This window comes from Notothenia rossii (genome assembly GCF_949606895.1).
Source record: "Notothenia rossii genome assembly, chromosome: 4".
NCBI lineage: Eukaryota > Metazoa > Chordata > Actinopteri > Perciformes > Nototheniidae > Notothenia > Notothenia rossii.
In genome coordinates, this window is record NC_136902.1 from 72,536,419 (window position 1) to 72,555,616 (window position 19,198).

General features: G+C 40.6%; 1 protein-coding gene across 6 annotated transcripts in view; it reads right to left on the reverse strand.

Annotated features, from left to right (window-relative positions):
* Nucleotides 1-1,058: 1,058 nt before the first annotated feature.
* The window catches only part of synrg (synergin, gamma), a 40,525-nt gene continuing 22,385 nt past the window's right edge, over nucleotides 1,059-19,198 (reverse strand). For 5 of the 6 annotated variants that reach the window (XM_079675067.1, XM_079675070.1, XM_079675069.1 and 2 more), the window contains 8 exons: nucleotides 16,206-16,754; nucleotides 14,523-14,686; nucleotides 14,316-14,369; nucleotides 13,690-13,786; nucleotides 13,069-13,217; nucleotides 11,919-12,029; nucleotides 11,765-11,803; nucleotides 1,059-2,153 (listed from right to left, as the gene is read on the reverse strand). In XM_079675067.1, coding sequence (XP_079531193.1) covers nucleotides 2,022-2,153; nucleotides 11,765-11,803; nucleotides 11,919-12,029; nucleotides 13,069-13,217; nucleotides 13,690-13,786; nucleotides 14,316-14,369; nucleotides 14,523-14,686; nucleotides 16,206-16,754 — 1,295 coding nt within the window. In that variant the 3' untranslated portion in view covers nucleotides 1,059-2,021. The remainder of the gene's footprint in view (nucleotides 2,154-11,764; nucleotides 11,804-11,918; nucleotides 12,030-13,068; nucleotides 13,218-13,689; nucleotides 13,787-14,315; nucleotides 14,370-14,522; nucleotides 14,687-16,205; nucleotides 16,755-19,198) is intronic. The other variant, XM_079675068.1, reaches the window with a different exon arrangement.

Sequence of the window (19,198 nt, forward strand, 5' to 3'; positions counted from 1 at the left end):
CAAGATAAAGACAACGTTGAAGCAGCTGTTTTTAATCAATACTGTGATTGACTATGGGCGTGAAATACCAAAGAGCAGCAGTCGATACCGCACAGTGGGCTATCTCTTCAATCTTGCTTCTCCCCAGAGTGATAATGACAACAATAGATGTAAAGATGACGGGCCCGGGCGGTCTGCATTTCCAATTACACAGCTCTATTCAGTAATTGATTTCAGCATTTGTAATTTTCTGTAATCCCGGCGTTCACCGTGAGAGTAGAGGAATCCATTTTCTGCAGGAAATGAATTGGGGAACGGCCGGAGATAAATTGGATGTTGGAGAGCACACCTGAACACAAGTGGGAGAAGGATAATGAGAGTAGTTTCACCCCGAGACACCTCATGTGATTGGTCGAGCTCAACCGCCAGCGAAGACCCTGCAGGGTCGTCGAAGAGGAATTTATTCCATTTTGTTGCAAATTGATGGAGATGAGGGCAGAGAGAAAGTACATTATGGGGGGATGGAGGGAAAATGTGCGGCAACATTCATGCATTGTGAAGAGGATGTTTCTCAAAGAGCAGTAGAATAATGTCAAAGTGAAAGGACTCCTTTCAAAGCTGGAATGCTCAAAACAGAGATGCACAATAAATGAGTCAAACACATTCATACTTCTTTTAAAGCAAATAAACACAGCTGATGTCAAGTGTGGTAAAGGAAAATATAGAAATATTTGGTAAGATAAGACATCAATACCTCTCTCAAACTATGTTCGATGTAAACCTACTGCCAAAAGCTGGTTAGCTTAGTTTAGCATAAAGAGTGGAAATAGGAGGAAAATACTTCCCACAAAAAGAGCCTCTAATGTTAGCTAATGAAATGTCTTGTTTATTTAATCAGGATTAAAAAGCTAGTATTCTAGAAACTATTATTAAATTCAGGCAAACGCTTTTCTTTGTTAAGTTTTTGTAGAACTCCCCGTCCCCTTAATAATCAGAGTATTGCTCACAGACCCATGAACGCCGTTTCAACGGTTGCTAAGGAAGGATGTCAATAATAATCTTTGTTTACACACGCTCAATTACAGTGATTGGTATGAGTTTTAATTGAAGGCAGACTTTACATTTGACTGATATAATCATCTCTGACAGTAATTAAACTGTATGCATATTTATTTACATCAAATTCACATTACAGTTAGTGACAATCATAGGCATATATACAGTCTACGGTCATAATTACAACGCTGAAGCATGACACTGTTGTATACAAGTAGCTAGTAGTTCTGTAGTTTAGATAAGAATGGGTCTTGTTCCAAACTTCCAAATAACATGGTTTCTTTCAGGTCCCCAAAATCCCAACTTCTACACACATCAAATCTATAATTTAAATAGCCAAAGAGTTTCGTAATTCTCCTCAAGAGTGCAACAAAACATTCAAAGCAGTCGATTCAACACAATTAACAAAAAGGTATTCACCTGCCTCAGTTTGAAAGTTAAAGATGTCTTATTAAAACCAACACAGCTTCAGAGTGTCATCAAACAGACCCGAACAACACATGTAATTCAAGTTCAATTAAAGGTGTATAATTCAACAGCTCTGGTTCAGTGGAAACAGAGAGTCATGAATAAATATCCTCCTAAACAAAGCAACAAGGGACATTAAAAACTCACAATGTTTACAGCCGTCCTCCTCCAGTGTCACTAATCTTATTGCACACCTAATAATATAAATATGACTCAAGATATTCAATTAATAATGACCTTTTTCCAGCAGTGAAAACAAGACATATGTTTAGTACATTTCTCTGAAAGAGTTAAAGAGTAACAATAACAATAACAGCATAGATGGTACATATATATTTATACAAAACTTTACATTATAACAAATGGCCAGATCTGGGACAGCTTAGTTGTGACGAAAGAGAGATTGCAGAATAAAAACACATAAATACAGACTCGGTGCAGTTTGAGGCGCGTTGTCAGTCCACCTATCTGGTGTTGATTAGCCTTTGCCCGTTGCCATGGCAGCGGCAGCCCAGGGCTCAGAGCAGGTCGGGCAGGATGAGGCCGGGGGGTTTGGGCTCCACACAGTTGATCCAGAAGTTGGCACAGCTGGCGTGGTACTGGTGGCCCCCGTACAGCAGCTTGAAGTTGTCCGTCTCCGAGTTGAACGCCTGTCAGAGCGAAAGGGGGAGAGATCACACACCTGCATCAGGGAGAGGCATTAACTCATCTGAGCTCACAGGAGGAGAAGCAGGATATGAGACACTTTCCTATGCCTTTACTGTGTGGTGATTTCATTCTGGATAGGGTTACAATGATGTATCAGCCTCTAATGCATCCCAAGGGTTAATGTTTGAATACTAGAAAGTCCCATGTTTATATGAGAGCAGCACTGCAGCTCATCCTCCATGTTCCTGACGCTGCCGTACATCTCAGCCTCTGGCAAGAGAAGGGCTTCAACACACATGGGTTACATGCAATGCAAGGAAATCATATTTACCATGTGTACAAACACACGTCTGCATTACGCTGTAAGCAAGTACTGGTCCACGTTTATGCAAAATAAATACAAAGCCTATAAATAATTCAAAACCTATAGTAGTCAAAATGAAGAAATATAAACAAATGACGGTTTCCTAAAAGTGCAGTCATCTTAAAACTAATACAATAATCACACACATGTCTTCAAGTGATGAAGAATAAATACAGCTCTGGAAAAAATAAATAGACCACTCAAAATTGTTCTCTCTACATGTACAGTATGTATGGCAGCCATTCCTTTCCCGTGTCTGTTCAATTCCAACACAGAGAAATGTTGTCAGTAGTTTATAGAATAAAGTCAAAAAAAGGTTAATTTTACTCAAACACATACTTACAAATAGTAAAACCAGAGAAAGAAATAATTTTGTAGTGGTCTTTTAATTCTTTTCTGAGCAATATTTATGGAAAAATAGGGATAGGGGCAAATAGAAGACTAAATAAAGAAATAATAGATTATGTTTAGTTTAGACAGTCATTGAATTACCTAAAGAGGCATTTTAGTAGCAATAGAGCAGCTGAGGTTAAGAGGACAGTGTGTCAGTAGTACAGCTGACCTCGGGCTTGACACACAAACATGATTATCATTGCCTTTATGCAACATCATATTTATCTAAAGAGTTCTATTTAGCAGTTAAGAGTCTGATGCTATCGAATATCTGCTCATCAAACTGGCTCGAAAGATTAGCCATCGTTTCATTTAGAGTAAGGGTGCAGAAGGTTTGTCCGTGCTGTGTACCAGCAGACACGCTTCACTTCATTTTGTTTAGCTGGAGACAAAGGGCAACATGTCCAGAGGGGCACCCCACACTCGTTGCTCCATAATATGATTTGCTTCTGTGGCTGATAACCTCAAATTGTGTAAAAGCCAAAGAAAATGAACAATTTGATGATCTGCTCCCCACTTGAGGGCTGTGTGTAACGAGGAGAACCTAATGTGTGTGATGAGCTGCTTCAGAGTTTGCATCCCTGGTGAAATGAGGGGGAATGAGTCATGTGCAGTGAATCCTAGCCTCCCACACAGAAGGTAGACACATGCAGAAAGCAACAACTGCATACCAAACACAGCAGAGCCTCTCCACCTGTCTGAAAGCAGTCTGCAGGATGAAGGACTTCCTCACACACTCACATAAGCAGAGCAATTTCCTTTTCAGTGCTCTTCTGTGCCTTGGCCTACTTGTTTGCACAAAACCTGCACCTACGCCAGCCAAAGCTAGAACATGTTAGCGGGGGGGATGCAGCAGAGTGAAACACAAAGACACCCAGCAGAGCCTTCCCCTCTCTCACCTGTTCTCCCCCCTTCACCCTCACCCACTCAGACTCCCTCCTAGACTTCACCTGTGTGGCAGTAAGTGTAATGCCAATTGTTCAGTTTTCACTTGACAGATGTTGTACATGCAGCCACTACACTCTGAGAAATGAAATATGGATGTTGTTTTCATTAATTGCTTTTTTTTATATTGAAACTACTAAGTAAATGCACTTTTTACAATTAAATCAAGAGACTTTAATGGCATTTATGTAAAAGTTAAACGTTTTGGGATTACATTACCATGTTGTATTTAAATGATAGTTATTTAAAACGCACTGATTGTCCCAAAGTGCTTGCCGTACTTTCTCAGCACATGCACTAGTAACTACTCTCAAACACAATGAGAGTATTCATACTTTCAAGCCGGTCAGATCTTCCTCAATAATACAGCTGACCTTTGCAGCTGCATGTTCGTGTAAGGCGGGATCAAACTGAGCTCTACCAGGTTACACGATAATCAAAACTACCCAGGTCTTCTTTTTTGCTTTTTATTCTTCAACAATGAAAGAACAAAAAATAAGCGAGGCATAGTTACCCTCACCCTCCTGGTATTGTTCCTAATCAATGTCTGCAAGGGCAAGAGGAGTCAGGATGTGCATGCAAAGTCCAGATCAAAGGTAAGTTTGCGCAGAATAAGCAGCGAGCAGATCAGCGAGTTGAGTCCAAGTTATTATCCCTCCGGACTCAAATATTCCCTCTCAAAGAGATGAGATTGATCACAAATATTGATGAAATGTCTGTTGAGTATGCTCATGGTAGCAAATCAGTGCAGTCTTCCTCAGCAAGGCTTCTCTCAGAGGACACCATTACCGTCATGACGCTTCACTTTCTGTGCAGAACACTGAAGGGTGTACATGATTTCAGTTTTGAAATGCTTTGAACAGGAACAGAGATATATCCAGCAGATCCTGTGAAACGGTTTCATGTTGAAAGTAGTGACTGAACGCCAGTGATATAAATGTGATAGACAATCAGATGTTGTTCTGTCGCTGTTATTATCGGCTTCAACAAGACACAGAACATTTCAATTACATCTTTGTTTCGGAACATACTGACAGAGGGATCTGAACATTCTGCACATCTAGACTTTGAGGTGAAAAGAGACGCAACACACATTTTCTTCACCAAAGCCTGTGTCAAACCCAACTTTGGACTGATTCACTTTAACATTCCCAAAGATGACCTTCATCTGTCGGTACGAGCCTGCCGCATCAATTACTGCAATGCTTTCACTGTGAGCGTAAAAGCAGTAATGAAATAAATCAGCAGCCATATTAGCAAACAAATATTCTTTACAAAGAAAACCAACAAGAAAATCGACAATGATTTGTCATGTGGTATTTGTTTTATACTGAACTTTTCCAGACTGACATTTTGCCATTTCCCAATCCTTTGAGGCGTGGTATTAACAGAGTCATGCATTCAACTGTTTAGGGACCCTGGTCCCCTGAGGTGCAGATCAGCAGAGTGTGACAGAGACGGGTCAACAACAGGTTGCAAACAAATCTAAGATCCATATTTCTCTTTGCTCTCTTGCCACACTTCCTCAAGTAAAAGCTACACAGAACAATCCATCCAAACACTCAAGGCACTTCAGAAACCTGCATTAATATATATACGTATATCAAAAGGAATGCTGAATGTTTCCAGTGCTTCTCCCTCTAATTGCTCAAATGAGCATTTATCATTAAGCAGAGGCGCTGGAGCATCATTAGCAGAAAACGATCACTTATGATAAAACATGAATGCAGACAAACTGTGATGAAGCTGCTGCAGGCGGCTCCTTGCTGCCTCCTGACCCGAAGGAGACACAGATGCTACCAACACATATTCCGTTCAACAGCAACAAGAAATACCATTTGTGTCAACAATAGGAATAAAACATTTATAGCAAACATTGAAATACTCAGCACAAATAAAGCAGGAGCTATTGAGCTGTTCTGCGGTTACATTTCTTTGATGGCACATCAACATCTCTTCCCCTCAGTCCCTTTGGTAGAAAAACAAATCAGCACCTCTTCACTAAAGGACATTTCAACAATCAGTGCCGTCTGCAGCAGCCTGAGCTCTTCTTTCACCTTCATTATACTCTGAGGGGATGCTATTCTCCACTTGGCTTTTATATTCGCTTTCACCAGTGGCTCTGCTAAAAATGCAATTAGAAAATGGCTTATTAATCTCATGCTAGTGGCACAGAGACAAAATAAAGCTGCATTCATTTCAGGCTGGCTCTATGCAGAGTGGGAGGTGAGAGAGTGTGTTTGTGTGCAGGTCTATTCTCGATTCAAGGTCCCTGCAGGTTTCGTCAACTCAAATTTAAGACTTTTTAAGACCTTTTTAAGACCACTTTGAATAGAATTTAAGACCTATTTCACGGCAAGAAAGTATGAAGGAAAATTGCTATGAAAGAAGAAATACGTCCCATAATTACTTACAAAGTAAATGTATTCATGTTCAACATGAGAACAATGACTGAACATAACACCTTAACAGTACACAGAACTGTGTTAGCGTGTTAGACAAAAAGTGTGTATGTGTGTGTGTGTCTGTGTGTGCTTGAGTGTGTGTGTGTGTCTGTGTGTGCTTGAGTGTGTGTCTGTGTGTGCTTGAGTGTGTGTGTGTGTCTGTGTGTGCTTGAGTGTGTGTCTGTGTGTGCTTGAGTGTGTGTGTGTGTCTGTGTGTGCTTGAGTGTGTGTGTGTGTCTGTGTGTGCTTGAGTGTGTGTCTGTGTGTGCTTGAGTGTGTGTGTGTGTCTGTGTGTGCTTGAGTGTGTGTGTGTGTCTGTGTGTGCTTGAGTGTGTGCGTGTTAGTGCTGTGCAATTAATCGTATTTTAAAATCGCAATTACGATTTTGGCCTGCACAGTTACGAAAACAACATAATCGAAAAAAAAGATTATTTTGCTTTGATAGGTTGTGACAGTGCAAGACAACATATTTGATCTAATTAATTTTAGTCTAATTTATTTATCATATTTATATATGTTTAGTAGCTTGTGGAAGTGCGCTCCAAAATATTTGTTGATCTTATTTATTGGTATTTATTATTTTTGATATTATTTATTTAATTGTATCATTTATTTAATTAATTTTTGTATTGGTTTTTCAGTTGAAATATACATTCAGGGTAATCAACAGTTAAAAAGATACTGTTCAAATTATTATTTATTTTAAAGTTCAATAAATGGATGTTTTAAGAGTCAATGAATAATCGTATTTAATAATCGTGATATTAATCGCCCTAGTGTGTGTGTGTGTGTGTGTGTGTGTGTGTGTGTGTGTGTGTGTGTGTGTGTGTGTGTGTGTGTGTGTGTGTGTGTGTGTGTGTGTGTGCTTGAGTGTGTGTCTGTGTGTGCTTGAGTGTGTGCGTGTTAGTGCTGTGCAATTAATCGTATTTTAAAATTGCAATTACGATTTTGGCCTGCACAGTTACGAAAACAACATAATCGAAAAAAAAGATTATTTTGCTTTGATAGGTTGTGACAGTGCAAGACAACATATTTGATCTAATTAATTTTAGTCTAATTTATTTATCATATTTATATATGTTTAGTAGCTTGTGGAAGTGCGCTCCAAAATATTTGTTGATCTTATTTATTGGTATTTATTATTTTTGATATTATTTATTTAATTGTATCATTTATTTAATTAATTTTTGTATTGGTTTTTCAGTTGAAATATACATTCAGGGTAATCAACAGTTAAAAAGATACTGTTCAAATTATTATTTATTTTAAAGTTCAATAAATGGATGTTTTAAGAGTCAATGAATAATCGTATTTAATAATCGTGATATTAATCGCCCTAGTGGGTGGGTGTGTGTGTGTGTGTGTGTGTGTGTGTGTGTGTGTGTGTGTGTGTGTGTGTGTGTGTGTGTGTGTGTGTGTGTGTGTGTGTGTGTGTGTGTGTGTGTGTGTGTGTGTGTCTGTGTGTGCTTGAGTGTGTGTCTGTGTGTGCTTGAGTGTGTGCGTGTTAGTGCTGTGCAATTAATCGTATTTTAAAATCGCAATTACGATTTTGGCCTGCACAGTTACGAAAACAACATAATCGAAAAAAAAGATTATTTTGCTTTGATAGGTTGTGACAGTGCAAGACAACATATTTGATCTAATTAATTTTAGTCTAATTTATTTATCATATTTATATATGTTTAGTAGCTTGTGGAAGTGCGCTCCAAAATATTTGTTGATCTTATTTATTGGTATTTATTATTTTTGATATTATTTATTTAATTGTATCATTTATTTAATTAATTTTTGTATTGGTTTTTCAGTTGAAATATACATTCAGGGTAATCAACAGTTAAAAAGATACTGTTCAAATTATTATTTATTTTAAAGTTCAATAAATGGATGTTTTAAGAGTCAATGAATAATCGTATTTAATAATCGTGATATTAATCGCCCTAGTGCAGAGGTGCCCAGTACGTCGACCGCGGTCGACCGGTCGACCGCGGGGGCAATGCTGGTAGATCGCGAGTCATTCATAAATTAAAAAAAATCCAGCTCCGTTAAAATAGACAAAACAGGTTTTGATCCCTCCTCCTTTGGCCTCCCTGCCACTTAATTCAGGAGTTGACTTGATTGACAGAAAAAGCGACCTATTGCTTTCCAGTCTGTTAACACAGAATGCAAAGCGATACAAAATCAGTCAAGTGCCGGGAGAGACAAACAACAAAATGAGTGCGGGAACGAGCAAAAAGCTAAAGACATACCACTTCCACACAGAATGGGAGGGAGAATCTTTGTTTGTGATGTCACATTCAAAGGTTATTTGCCTTATTTGTAAAGCAAGCGTCGCTCTGCCAAAGAAAGGTAACGTGGAGAGGCATTATCGGAGTGTTCACAAGGCATATGACAGCGACTTCCCTCCGAGTAGCGAGTTGAGAAAGAGAAAGGTCATGTATTATTGCTACACAAACATTATCTCTTAGTCTTAGTGTCGCCAACTCGTTTCTAACATGCAAAAAGACAAACAAATGCGTCTATGGTCGGTGTATTTTCGACCTTTCCAATCCAGACCAGATCTCTCTCCCGTCTGTGTGTGAGGGGGCGGGGCAGTTTACACACACGCAGCTGCTACATGCCAGCAACACACGGAGGAGATGGTGGAGAGAAGCGCTCCAAGGTGTGGTTACATGTTACCCGTCTTGAGGTGGACAATGCTCGTCACCAAAAGAGTTTAGCATGTAAGGGCGGTAACACGAGCAATTTGTCTAAACATTTAGCAAAAGTGCACCACATTCAGACGGAGGAATGCACCGGGTTCGACTGTCTTTCGAGTAGCTCTGTAGCCCCATCCACGAGTAACGTTTCCACCTCAGGTGTTATGTATGCTAGCAGCAACACACGGAGTTAACTACATTATACAAACATGGGTTAATGATTAGAGGTAACTGAGTTATTTATTTTGTTAAAGTTTCAGCTATTCTGTTTCCAGTTCTGTCATCAGATTATTTAATAAGATTTGTTAAAACATTGTTGTTTCTTTTGATGTGAAATATTATTTATTTAATTCAAATAAAAAGCAATGTTAATTTTGTTCACAATTTGTTAAGTTAATTTAATAATATATGTATTTTTGAATCAAGTATTCATCTTTATTGTCTTCATTGTTAGTTTCCACATGCCTAAAACAACCTCAAACTAAATCTAAAAGTTGATGGCTAAATAAGAGCGTTTGAGAAATTGTGCAAGGCACACAGTAGTAGTCCGAATAGTCGATTAATCGTTTCATTAATCTATAGATTAATCGATAATCAAATTAGTCGTTTGTTGCAGCCCTATTGTAGTTATTCCATGTAAAAATAAAACGTGTTATTCAGCAACCCTTGCAATTTGGGTTTTTATTTTTGGTTGGTAGACCTCGGTTAGCTGGTCATTTCAAAAGTAGCTCACCAGCCAAAAAAGTGTGGGCACCCCTGCCCTAGTGGGTGTGTGTGTGTGTGTGTGTGTGTGTGTGTGTGTGTGTGTGTGTGTGTGTGTGTGTGTGTGAGTGAGTGAGTGAGTGAGTGAGTGAGTGAGTGAGTGAGTGAGTGAGTGAGTGAGTGAGTGAGTGAGTGAGTGAGTGAGTGAGTGAGTGAGTGAGTGAGTGAGTGAGTGAGTGAGTGAGAGAGAGTGACAAGAGCTAAATTCAGAGCTCTGCTGCCTTGGCTACAATCTTCCATCGTTGCTGTTGTATGATTGGTGTTTAGACGATATTTAGCATCCACAGCACCTCCGCTTTTAGGGTTAACGTAGACCCAAACGTCGCCCGGAGGTCCCCCGGTGTTGTTGCGGGAGCTGCTGCACTAGCTAACGCAGCACTAGCTAACGCTACATTAGCAAAACAAACGCTAATTTATTTTTGCAAAAGGTGCAGCAGGCTTCAAACAGGTTCCCGCCACTGGTTTCAACCAAGCACTAAATTAGATGTTTTCCAACCAAATACGGTGGAACTTACACTTCCCCATATTAATTTGTAAGTGGATTCGAAGATACATCATTTTCTGACTGCCGCTAGCTGAAGCTTGGTTGCTAGGTTACTAGCTGGGTGTTCTCCAATAAGGGGCCGGGGGAAACAAAGTTAGTGATTACTGGTTCCATGTTGATTTAACTCAATACAAATTGTTGGGGGGAACTGAAAGGCTATTACCGTACTGGTTACTTTGCAGCCCGGACATTTCCCCCGAAACACATTTAGACGCGATCGCAATACAGAAGTACCTTTCAAATGTAAGACTTTTTAAGACCCCGCGGGAACTCTGTCGATTGTAATGACTAATGTGTAAGCCACATCTGCTGGCATCCATGATGCCTCTCAGTCAGCCATATCTCTCCTGGACCATCCGTCTGCTCCTGGCTGAGCAGCAGAGTGAGCAGCAGGGTGAACGTGAGAAACAATCAGCGCCACCGTCCTGCCCTCTGAACCTCAGGGTCCAGAACACCATTAGGCCCACGTCGAAGAAACAGCCTCTGTAGGCGAGGAGGCAGACACACAGCAGCTCTGCACATACTGCACCAGCCGGAGATAATAAGTGAACACTTATCAGAAACACCAATGATTGTTAGCTGCAAGGAGGTGAGCTGTTACCTCAGGAGAGAAAGGAGACAGGACAGACAATGAAACCCATCCAAGACAGAGTGATGACCTTTGTGACCTTGAAGAACCAATCCCAGAGTGCAACAACCTCCCCTGAGGTGCCAAAGTGACAGTTCTCCTCTCTCACTTATTTCAAGAGCGTACATTATTATCCGTTACGGTGATTGTCCAATAAAATCTGAGCAACCTTAACAAGGCACAACAAGCTTTGCATTTCTTCTCATGTTGAAGCGGTGCACATTAGGGTCCTGTTAGAGACAGGTGTATGCTAAGCAAATTAACCTGATTATGCTAACATTGATAGCCGTGTGATTGTACTTTTTATCATTTCTCAAACTACAGTAACTATTTCTGCACTGCAATACAAGGAAGCTTGGTTTGCTTACGGTCATAAGCTGGTGAGGAAGCCCAATCTTTACCAGGGACATTCAGATTCAGCCTCAGTCTTTCATCATGTGTGTGGCCACAAAACAAGTGAGTGGGGGCAAAAAACCCTTCTATAGCTAGCAAAGGCTGCTCTGCCAGCTTTCATTATTCTCACTAAAATCAAGTCTGGCTTGAAAAGTGGAACTGCTTTTGGGTCATTTCAAACGTGATACATGTGACTTGTGAAAATGGATAGCTTGCCAGGCATAGAAATGGTAACTAAGAGGGGTGGGCCTTAGCGACAGGTCAAGAAATCCCAAAGTGATTTTGGCTGATTCCCTTCATCTACAGTACAGTGTGGGAGAGGAGCAGTGGAGAGAAGTGAGTCCTGTCACTTTGGACCCCCATCATGCTTGTCGGTAAGAGCAGAATAGGCCCCCAGTGGGAAAGAGTTGAGTGAGATATATTTGACAGTTAAATGTCTCATACTCGTTTAAACAGACGTCCAATAGTGCTTTCTTCTTTTCTCTGCAAAACGTTTCAAAGCCAAAGAAATGTCAGTTGTTATCCAGTGTGGATGAGCATAACATTTTTGTAAACATGTGTCCGGTTAGTTATTCTGTGTGTGTGTGTGAACACTAACCTTGCTGCGAGAGTCAACGTTGAGCAGACACACACCACAAGCCAACTCCTTGGCATTCTTAATGCCGTGTCTCAAGATACAGGAGGAGAAGTCGAGGGAGGTGTCATCAGGCTACACAGAAAAAAACACATATTTTACTTCCTGCCGCACCGCTAAATGTAGTCATTTATGTTCTTATAATAACAGCAGAGAGAACAACTCTGCTTACAGTAAACATCTCCGAGCATCATCAACCTTTTAGAAAGACTCGCCTTGACTTCAGCTGTGTTGAGTAAAAACAAACACGACCAGCATAAATATATTTTCTTTTAAGAGAAAAAAAAAGCTTAAATTAAACATTTTTTCTTTTTTGTATTCTCTGCCCCTTCCTTGAGATGCTGTGTCATTATTCTGAAGTGTGAAATACGATAAGGCTCCTTGGTTTCTGCTTTACAGACGGTAGCAGAAAGCTGAATAAATAAATCTATACAATTCTTGTCCTCCCATTGAATCTGAAGGCTGACCTATCTGAAAGCTCAGCTACATCGCAAACAAATCAATGAATCATTGATTTTGAGCTAATGGACTGCTGATATTGGATTTGTTAGTATTTCATTATGCCATTGGCAGCCACATGTGTATGTGTGTACCTGAACTTGAAGAGTTTGAACATCGTTGGAGCAATATATTGATTCATATTATTTATTTATTAAAACACTTATTCTCTAGCTGTTTATGTTAATATTAAATTAATCATCGTTAAATACATTTTTATTTAGAAGGCAGTTTTGTGGAATTGGGTGATCTGGTGATTATTATATATTGAGACAGGTGGTGGTGGGATTAGTGCACCATCACGAGCATATGTTTTTTTTACCAGGGAAAACTAAGGAAAAGCCACAGGTGAAACTATTATTCTTGATGTATTGTATAATTGGAATACAACAAAATAAATGCAAGAAAGGATACTTTGGCATGGACATTGGATTATTTTTACTGCGTTAGATTTGCTTTCAGGTATCTCAGAGGCAATTTCAGTTTGAGTTTATTCTCTGTTTTATTTCACCACTACAAACATGTTTTGAAAGATTCTTTTTATGTGTTTGGGAGCTTCACTTTAAAAACTGTCCTGTGCTCTAGAGAAAGATCTCCTTTTGTTTGAGTGACTTACAGCGAGCTTGGCCAGCGACATGAAGCCCATGAGATTGTTCCACACGCGGCTGATGTCCTTCAGCAGCTGCTGCAGCTTCTCAGAGCACACAGCCGTCGCCTTGACGCCCAGCTCCACACGCCTGGTGACACGATACACCTCCACCACACCTGTAACAGGAAATACACAAGTACAAAAAAATCACAAAAACATGTTGGGTTGGTGTTTTTGTCACATTTTCAGGAAAGCAAGCTGTGTTCGGTGCCGAGCTGTGACATGTTTCCCAGTCACAGCTCGTTAAAATCAGAGAGGCACACTAAGGGAGCAGGACCTCAGAGCAGGCTGGGATAACACATCCCACCAGAGCTCACTGTCTGTCCTCTCTGTCCTTCAGGAGGTGTAAGGCCTCTTTAACAGCCTCTGGTTCACACTATACAGCTACTCCTGGCTTCTTTATAGTAGTGTGTGTGTGTGTGTGTGTGTGTGTGTGTGTGTGTGTGTGTGTGTGTGTGTGTGTGTGTGTGTGTGTGTGTGTGTGTGTGTGTGTGTGTGTGTGTGTGTGTGTGTGTGTGTGTGTGTGTGTGTGTGTGTGTGTGTGTGTGTGTGTGTGTGCGTGAGTGTGTGAAGCTTGTGTTTCCTCACCCAGCAGGTACTCCATGCCCTGAGCAGACTGGATGACCTCGGTGCACACAGCGGAGCTGCTGATGCTGTTCAGGATGTTGTTGGCTTTGGTGATGACCTTAATGTGAGGAGACAGATGCTACAATTATGTATGTATATATATATATATATATATATATATATATATATATATATATATATATATATATATATATATATATATATATATATATATATATATATATACATACACACACCCACTGTATACATTTTCTATTACAATATTAACCTCTGTCAAGTAGTGTATGCCTTATGTATGCATGTGAGTTCTTTGACAAATTACCACAAAGTCGGATCTAACAGTCTTGTTTTCTGGCCAAAATCCCTTTTACTGTGATTGCCACCCTCACAATAAGTGTTCTCTTTAAAAAACATAAATAAAATAATAAGAAAATCCTGTACTCTCATGAATACAAATATTTCAGGTAACGGCAAGACAGTGTTATGTATTTGTGCTATGTTTTCTTCTGTCAGACTTTGAGACATTTTACATAAAAAAATTAATGGAAATCATTGAGGTGTTTGCAGGGGGAAGAAAATGATTTATCCCGAAACAAATGTGTGACAGCACACAAACAAAAACAAACCTCCAGAGCACTTTCCAGACACCTTTGCCACTCGTATGCGTAGCGCTCGCTCTCCTGCAACAAAGGAGCACAAACATATCTGAAATGAACACAAAGGAAAAAGAGAACTGAGGAACATTTCTGTAGCATTTCACATTCCTGAGTACTGCGCTGATATTGTTGGTGATAACACCGCTAACATGTGGTTTAGCGCGCGGCCCTCCTCACCTCCACCTCCCCAGTCAGGTCCTTGTACTTGTCCCTGATGACAGGCAGGGCGGGCTTCTCGCTCAGGGTGTTGGATCGGTCTCTGAAGGGCTGCTCTGGAGCCGGAGAGGGGGGGGAACGCCCGATCTCCTTATCGCCCAGACTGTGACTGCGTTTGTGGGAGCCTAAGGCAAAGACAGGATAGTGAAAACCACAAATATATTAAATAACTTTTTCTGCTATCAGTTCAGCATCCCATGTTGATGAGATATGCACCTGTTTGTTGGTAATCATTATACTTCCATTCTGTTATGGCTAATTCCACCCGGACAAGGACAGCATGAGTAAATACTTCATTTGTGACAAAAAATAATTGCTTACAAAACAGAGGCACAAATATTCAGGTATGAATTATTCATAGGGCCTCACAGACGGACAAATCCTGGCAGAGCACCACAACAAACACAGGCTATTCCATTGGGGCTGGCAGTTAGTGCATGTGTGCGTGTGCGCGTGTGCGTGTGCGCGTGTATGTGTATGTGTATGTGTGTGTGTGTGTGTGTGTGTGTGTGTGTGTGTGTGTGTGTGTGTGTGTGTGTGTGTGTGTGTGTGTGTGTTGTCCAGACACAGGTAATTTACCCCCCTCAAACTCCTCCACCACCCACAGAGACATGCGTCATCCTCCACAGAACCCAGAGGCTCCACAATGATCAGATTACTGTTGCACTGGGTGAGGAGGAGAAAGTAGAGCCCTCTTCCTCACACACATTTAACGCAGAACAGGGAGCTAAATCTATTGGGCAAATTAGCTTTTATCACCGTGCAGGAAAGGCTGATCAATTATTCGTGGAGCATGACACCAGCAAACAGCATTTTAAATAAGAACAGCCTTTTGATGGATACGGTTGATTTGTGCTCATGGATTTCTTGGCCTCTGCTAATCCATCTCAGCAGTCACTGCCATTAGAGCGGGGCGGTCATCTCAACACTGCCATCTAACGTCTAACAGCCTAATTACAGATCTGAGGGGCCTAACATGTGGGGGTGAGTGGCAGAGAGGAGTGACAGTGTTGTTGTCTTTTTTTTTTGCCACACGTTTATAGCGTTTCACAACATGTTGATATTTATCAGTAGCAAATTGGTAGAGAGCATGCACACATTCATCTACCCCAGCTTTTAATCCTTGAAATATTATTGTAAACTGAGTCATTTTGGATTTTGGAAATAACTGTTTAAATATATAATCTTGAGTTCTAGTCTGTGAGGCATCTTTCAATTTAAAAGTAGACATGCTCTAAGGCGGCAGTGGCTCAGTCTCTAGGGACCGAAAGGTCGCTGGTTCACGCCCCGATCGGACCAACAACAACAAAAATCGGATTAGCTGGTAGCTGGAGAGGTGCCAGTTCACCTCCTGGGCCACTGCCGAGGAGCCCTTGAGCAAGGCACCTAACCTTGAAACTTTATCCTCTGTGTTTGTGCATGTATATACTCCCTGTGTGTGCTATGTGTCTAAACACAACAGAACGATATTTCCCTGTGATGGATAAATAAAGTATGTCTTCTTCTTCTTCTCTAAACGAGTGATTTAGGGCTGCAATTATGACTGTATTCTTGATCAATTAAATGGCTGATTATTGAGTAAAAATTGTCAATCAAATGTTCTCAGAACCAAAGATATATAGATAAATGAATGTTGAAGCTCACCTTGAACACACAGGTCAAAGGTCGCCAGTTCGTTCTTGATCATCTCCTCACTGGACTTGACTTTGGTCTGAGCGCTGGCTTTGAGGAAGTCAGACTTGCCAAACTTAGGCTTGTCCGCCTGGAAGGCTCCAAACTCATCAGAGGCCTCGCTCTGGTTCCCCTCGGAGCCGGCATCAGCGTTGGCGGCGGGCGAGTCGGACTTTTCAGAAACAGTGCTGGCAAAATCCCCAAAGTCGTCCTCGTCATCCACACCTCCCTGTTCGCTGGAGCCAAAATCAGCAAAGGCTTCAAACCTGTCGTCTGTGGATGAGCTGTCCTCGGTGGCGAAGGAGGTTGTGATCTTTGCTACGGAGCGGCTTGTGATGTTTTCCGTGCTGCCAAAGGTCAGCTCCTTCCTCTGAGCTGGCACTAAAGATGGAAGGGAAGCTCCTTCAAAGCCCTGAGGCTTTCGGACCTCGGGCAGACATTCCTCCCGGTCTGACCAGTCATAGCTGGCCAGCGTGCTGAGGGCAGAGGTCCCAAAGGGGTCAAATTTCATGTCGTCTCCTTCTGTAATGACAACACAGACATACCGGTGGTTCCTAGGAATAGCATAGATGCTGTCATGATAGGTAGATTGATGAGCCTGGAAGAAGGACTGAGATGTGTATTGGATTATCACTATGTCATCTATTTTAGGCTCCTCGTGTGTATTAGCTATCTTCACCTACTAGTGATGCCTTACCCTGCAGACAGGTTTTGATATATCGGTCTGACATTTCCACCTTCAGCCAATAAAATACAAGTTCATCAGATGTTGTTTTTGGTGCTGACAGGATTGAGAATTACAAACAAAGACAGAAAACTCCTTTCTAAAAACAATATCCCAGGTTTCCTTTGATATTCTGCACATTTGACTGACTTTTAACCTTAGACATAGTCCATATGATACAGTTCTCTGTGGATGACCTGGAGCAGTGTTTTTAAAAGAGATTTTTCAGTTGAATAATTGATATGGCATTTTTCAATCATTGTGCCAAATTCTCAGACATAATTGCAGACATATTTTGTTATTTTGGGAGTTCTGATCCTATAACTTCCCTGTCATATTATGTAGCATCGTCTATTCCGTGTAGCAATAGTGGACTGATGAGATGCATCGTCAAATAACCCCCTTCAGATATTTTGTCATTCAAAATCATGTGAAAATAAACTCTGAAATACACAGGCAATCAAATATACTGTAATTCAGCATATCTACAATGCTGACACCTCTATTATTATTATTATTATTATTATTATTGTAGACTAAGGATAGTCGTTGTAACACTAATGAATACCCTCACCCACATTTGAGAGAGTTCTGTTTTAACAAATTACCTCAGAAACAATAAACAAGTTGTTTTGATGTGTGAGCTGAATCATGTTAAAAAAATATAATGCCATCATTTTGGTGAAACACAATAAATACTAATAGTGCTTTTCTGTAGCGGACAATTCCCTTTTCACTGGCAACACTTGCTGTTCTGATTTGTGACAAACAGCTCTCATAACCACAATAAAAGCTGATCTCTGTAAACTAAGTGGAACCTGAAGGATTTTGTCTCATGGCTCAAACAACATCAATAAAATATATTTCCTGTCACTACCTCTGCTCTATTCCTTAAACTGTGTGGACAGGAAACAGTTATGACACACACACACACACACACACACACACACACACACACACACACACACACACACACACACACACACACACACACACACACACACACACACACACACACACACACACACACACACACACACACACACACACACACACACACACACACACACACACACACACACACACACACACACACACACACACACACACACACACACACACACACACACACACCTTGTTAAACCCTTCCTATTTTGCATGACACAGCCCCTTAGATACAAAAAGCAATTTGTGAAATTGACAAGGACCTAGTGCTGTACGCTTTGTGTCATTAGATCAATTTGTGGCATCTCAAGAAAGGAAAGGAGAAAAAATAAAGACGGTACGCATTTGAGCAATACCAACAGTAATATTTATTACGACAGTATGAGTAGAGAGAAAGAGAGAAAGGTCACAAAGTACTGTGAAAGAGGTCTATTATTACAAGAGGTTTGTCAAACGTACACTTGTAAAATTAGATTCCAGTCATTTAGTATACAAGGGCATGCAGATTCAGGAGAAAAAGTGAGAAAACAAACAGCCAGAAGGTAAAACGAAGATAATCTGAGGATATAGAAGCAGGAACTAGAATGAGAAGGCACATTGACAGACTAAAATCAGTTCTGGGGAGATGACAGACTTTGTTTTACCCATTAGGATGTAAAGCAACAGGTGTTTTGGAAAAGATAAGAGTACAGAACACTTGAAAAGCCAGGTCGAAAACATATTTCAAGCTCAAGGCAGGAAGCATTAACCCTTTGAGGACCTGGGGGGGATCAATGCTTGTTTGGAAAGGCTATGTACTGCACTTTAGGAGCAGTGAGGACTTCACAATTTAAGAGGCTGCCATCTTTATACATTTACAATTATCAAATAGGATTTTTGTCCCGGTTTGTATTCCAATAGCAAATGAGATGGTCACAATGCCTGCATTGATCTGCGTACAAAATGACATTGTCTTGTTCAAGTACTCAAAGGGTTACAGAAGACAAAGAGGGCAATCCTTTAACCTGACATCCCAGATAGGGTTTTAATTACATCCAATCACAGATGCAGAAACAGATTTAAAGAGACAGTATCCTTTTTCTTTGCTACAGTACTTGTTGTCAAAGCAGGGTAATGTGCACACACTCTTATGATCCCCTAAATAATAGCACATCATAAGTAATCAAGACAACAATGTTTGGTTTGGAATGGTAACCTAAAATATTGTCATCTTACTAAATACTGTTGGCTAATTTACATAGTTTGCAAATCACAACAAGATCAAGGAGTCTTTCATAATAAGAGCTCATATTCCTGT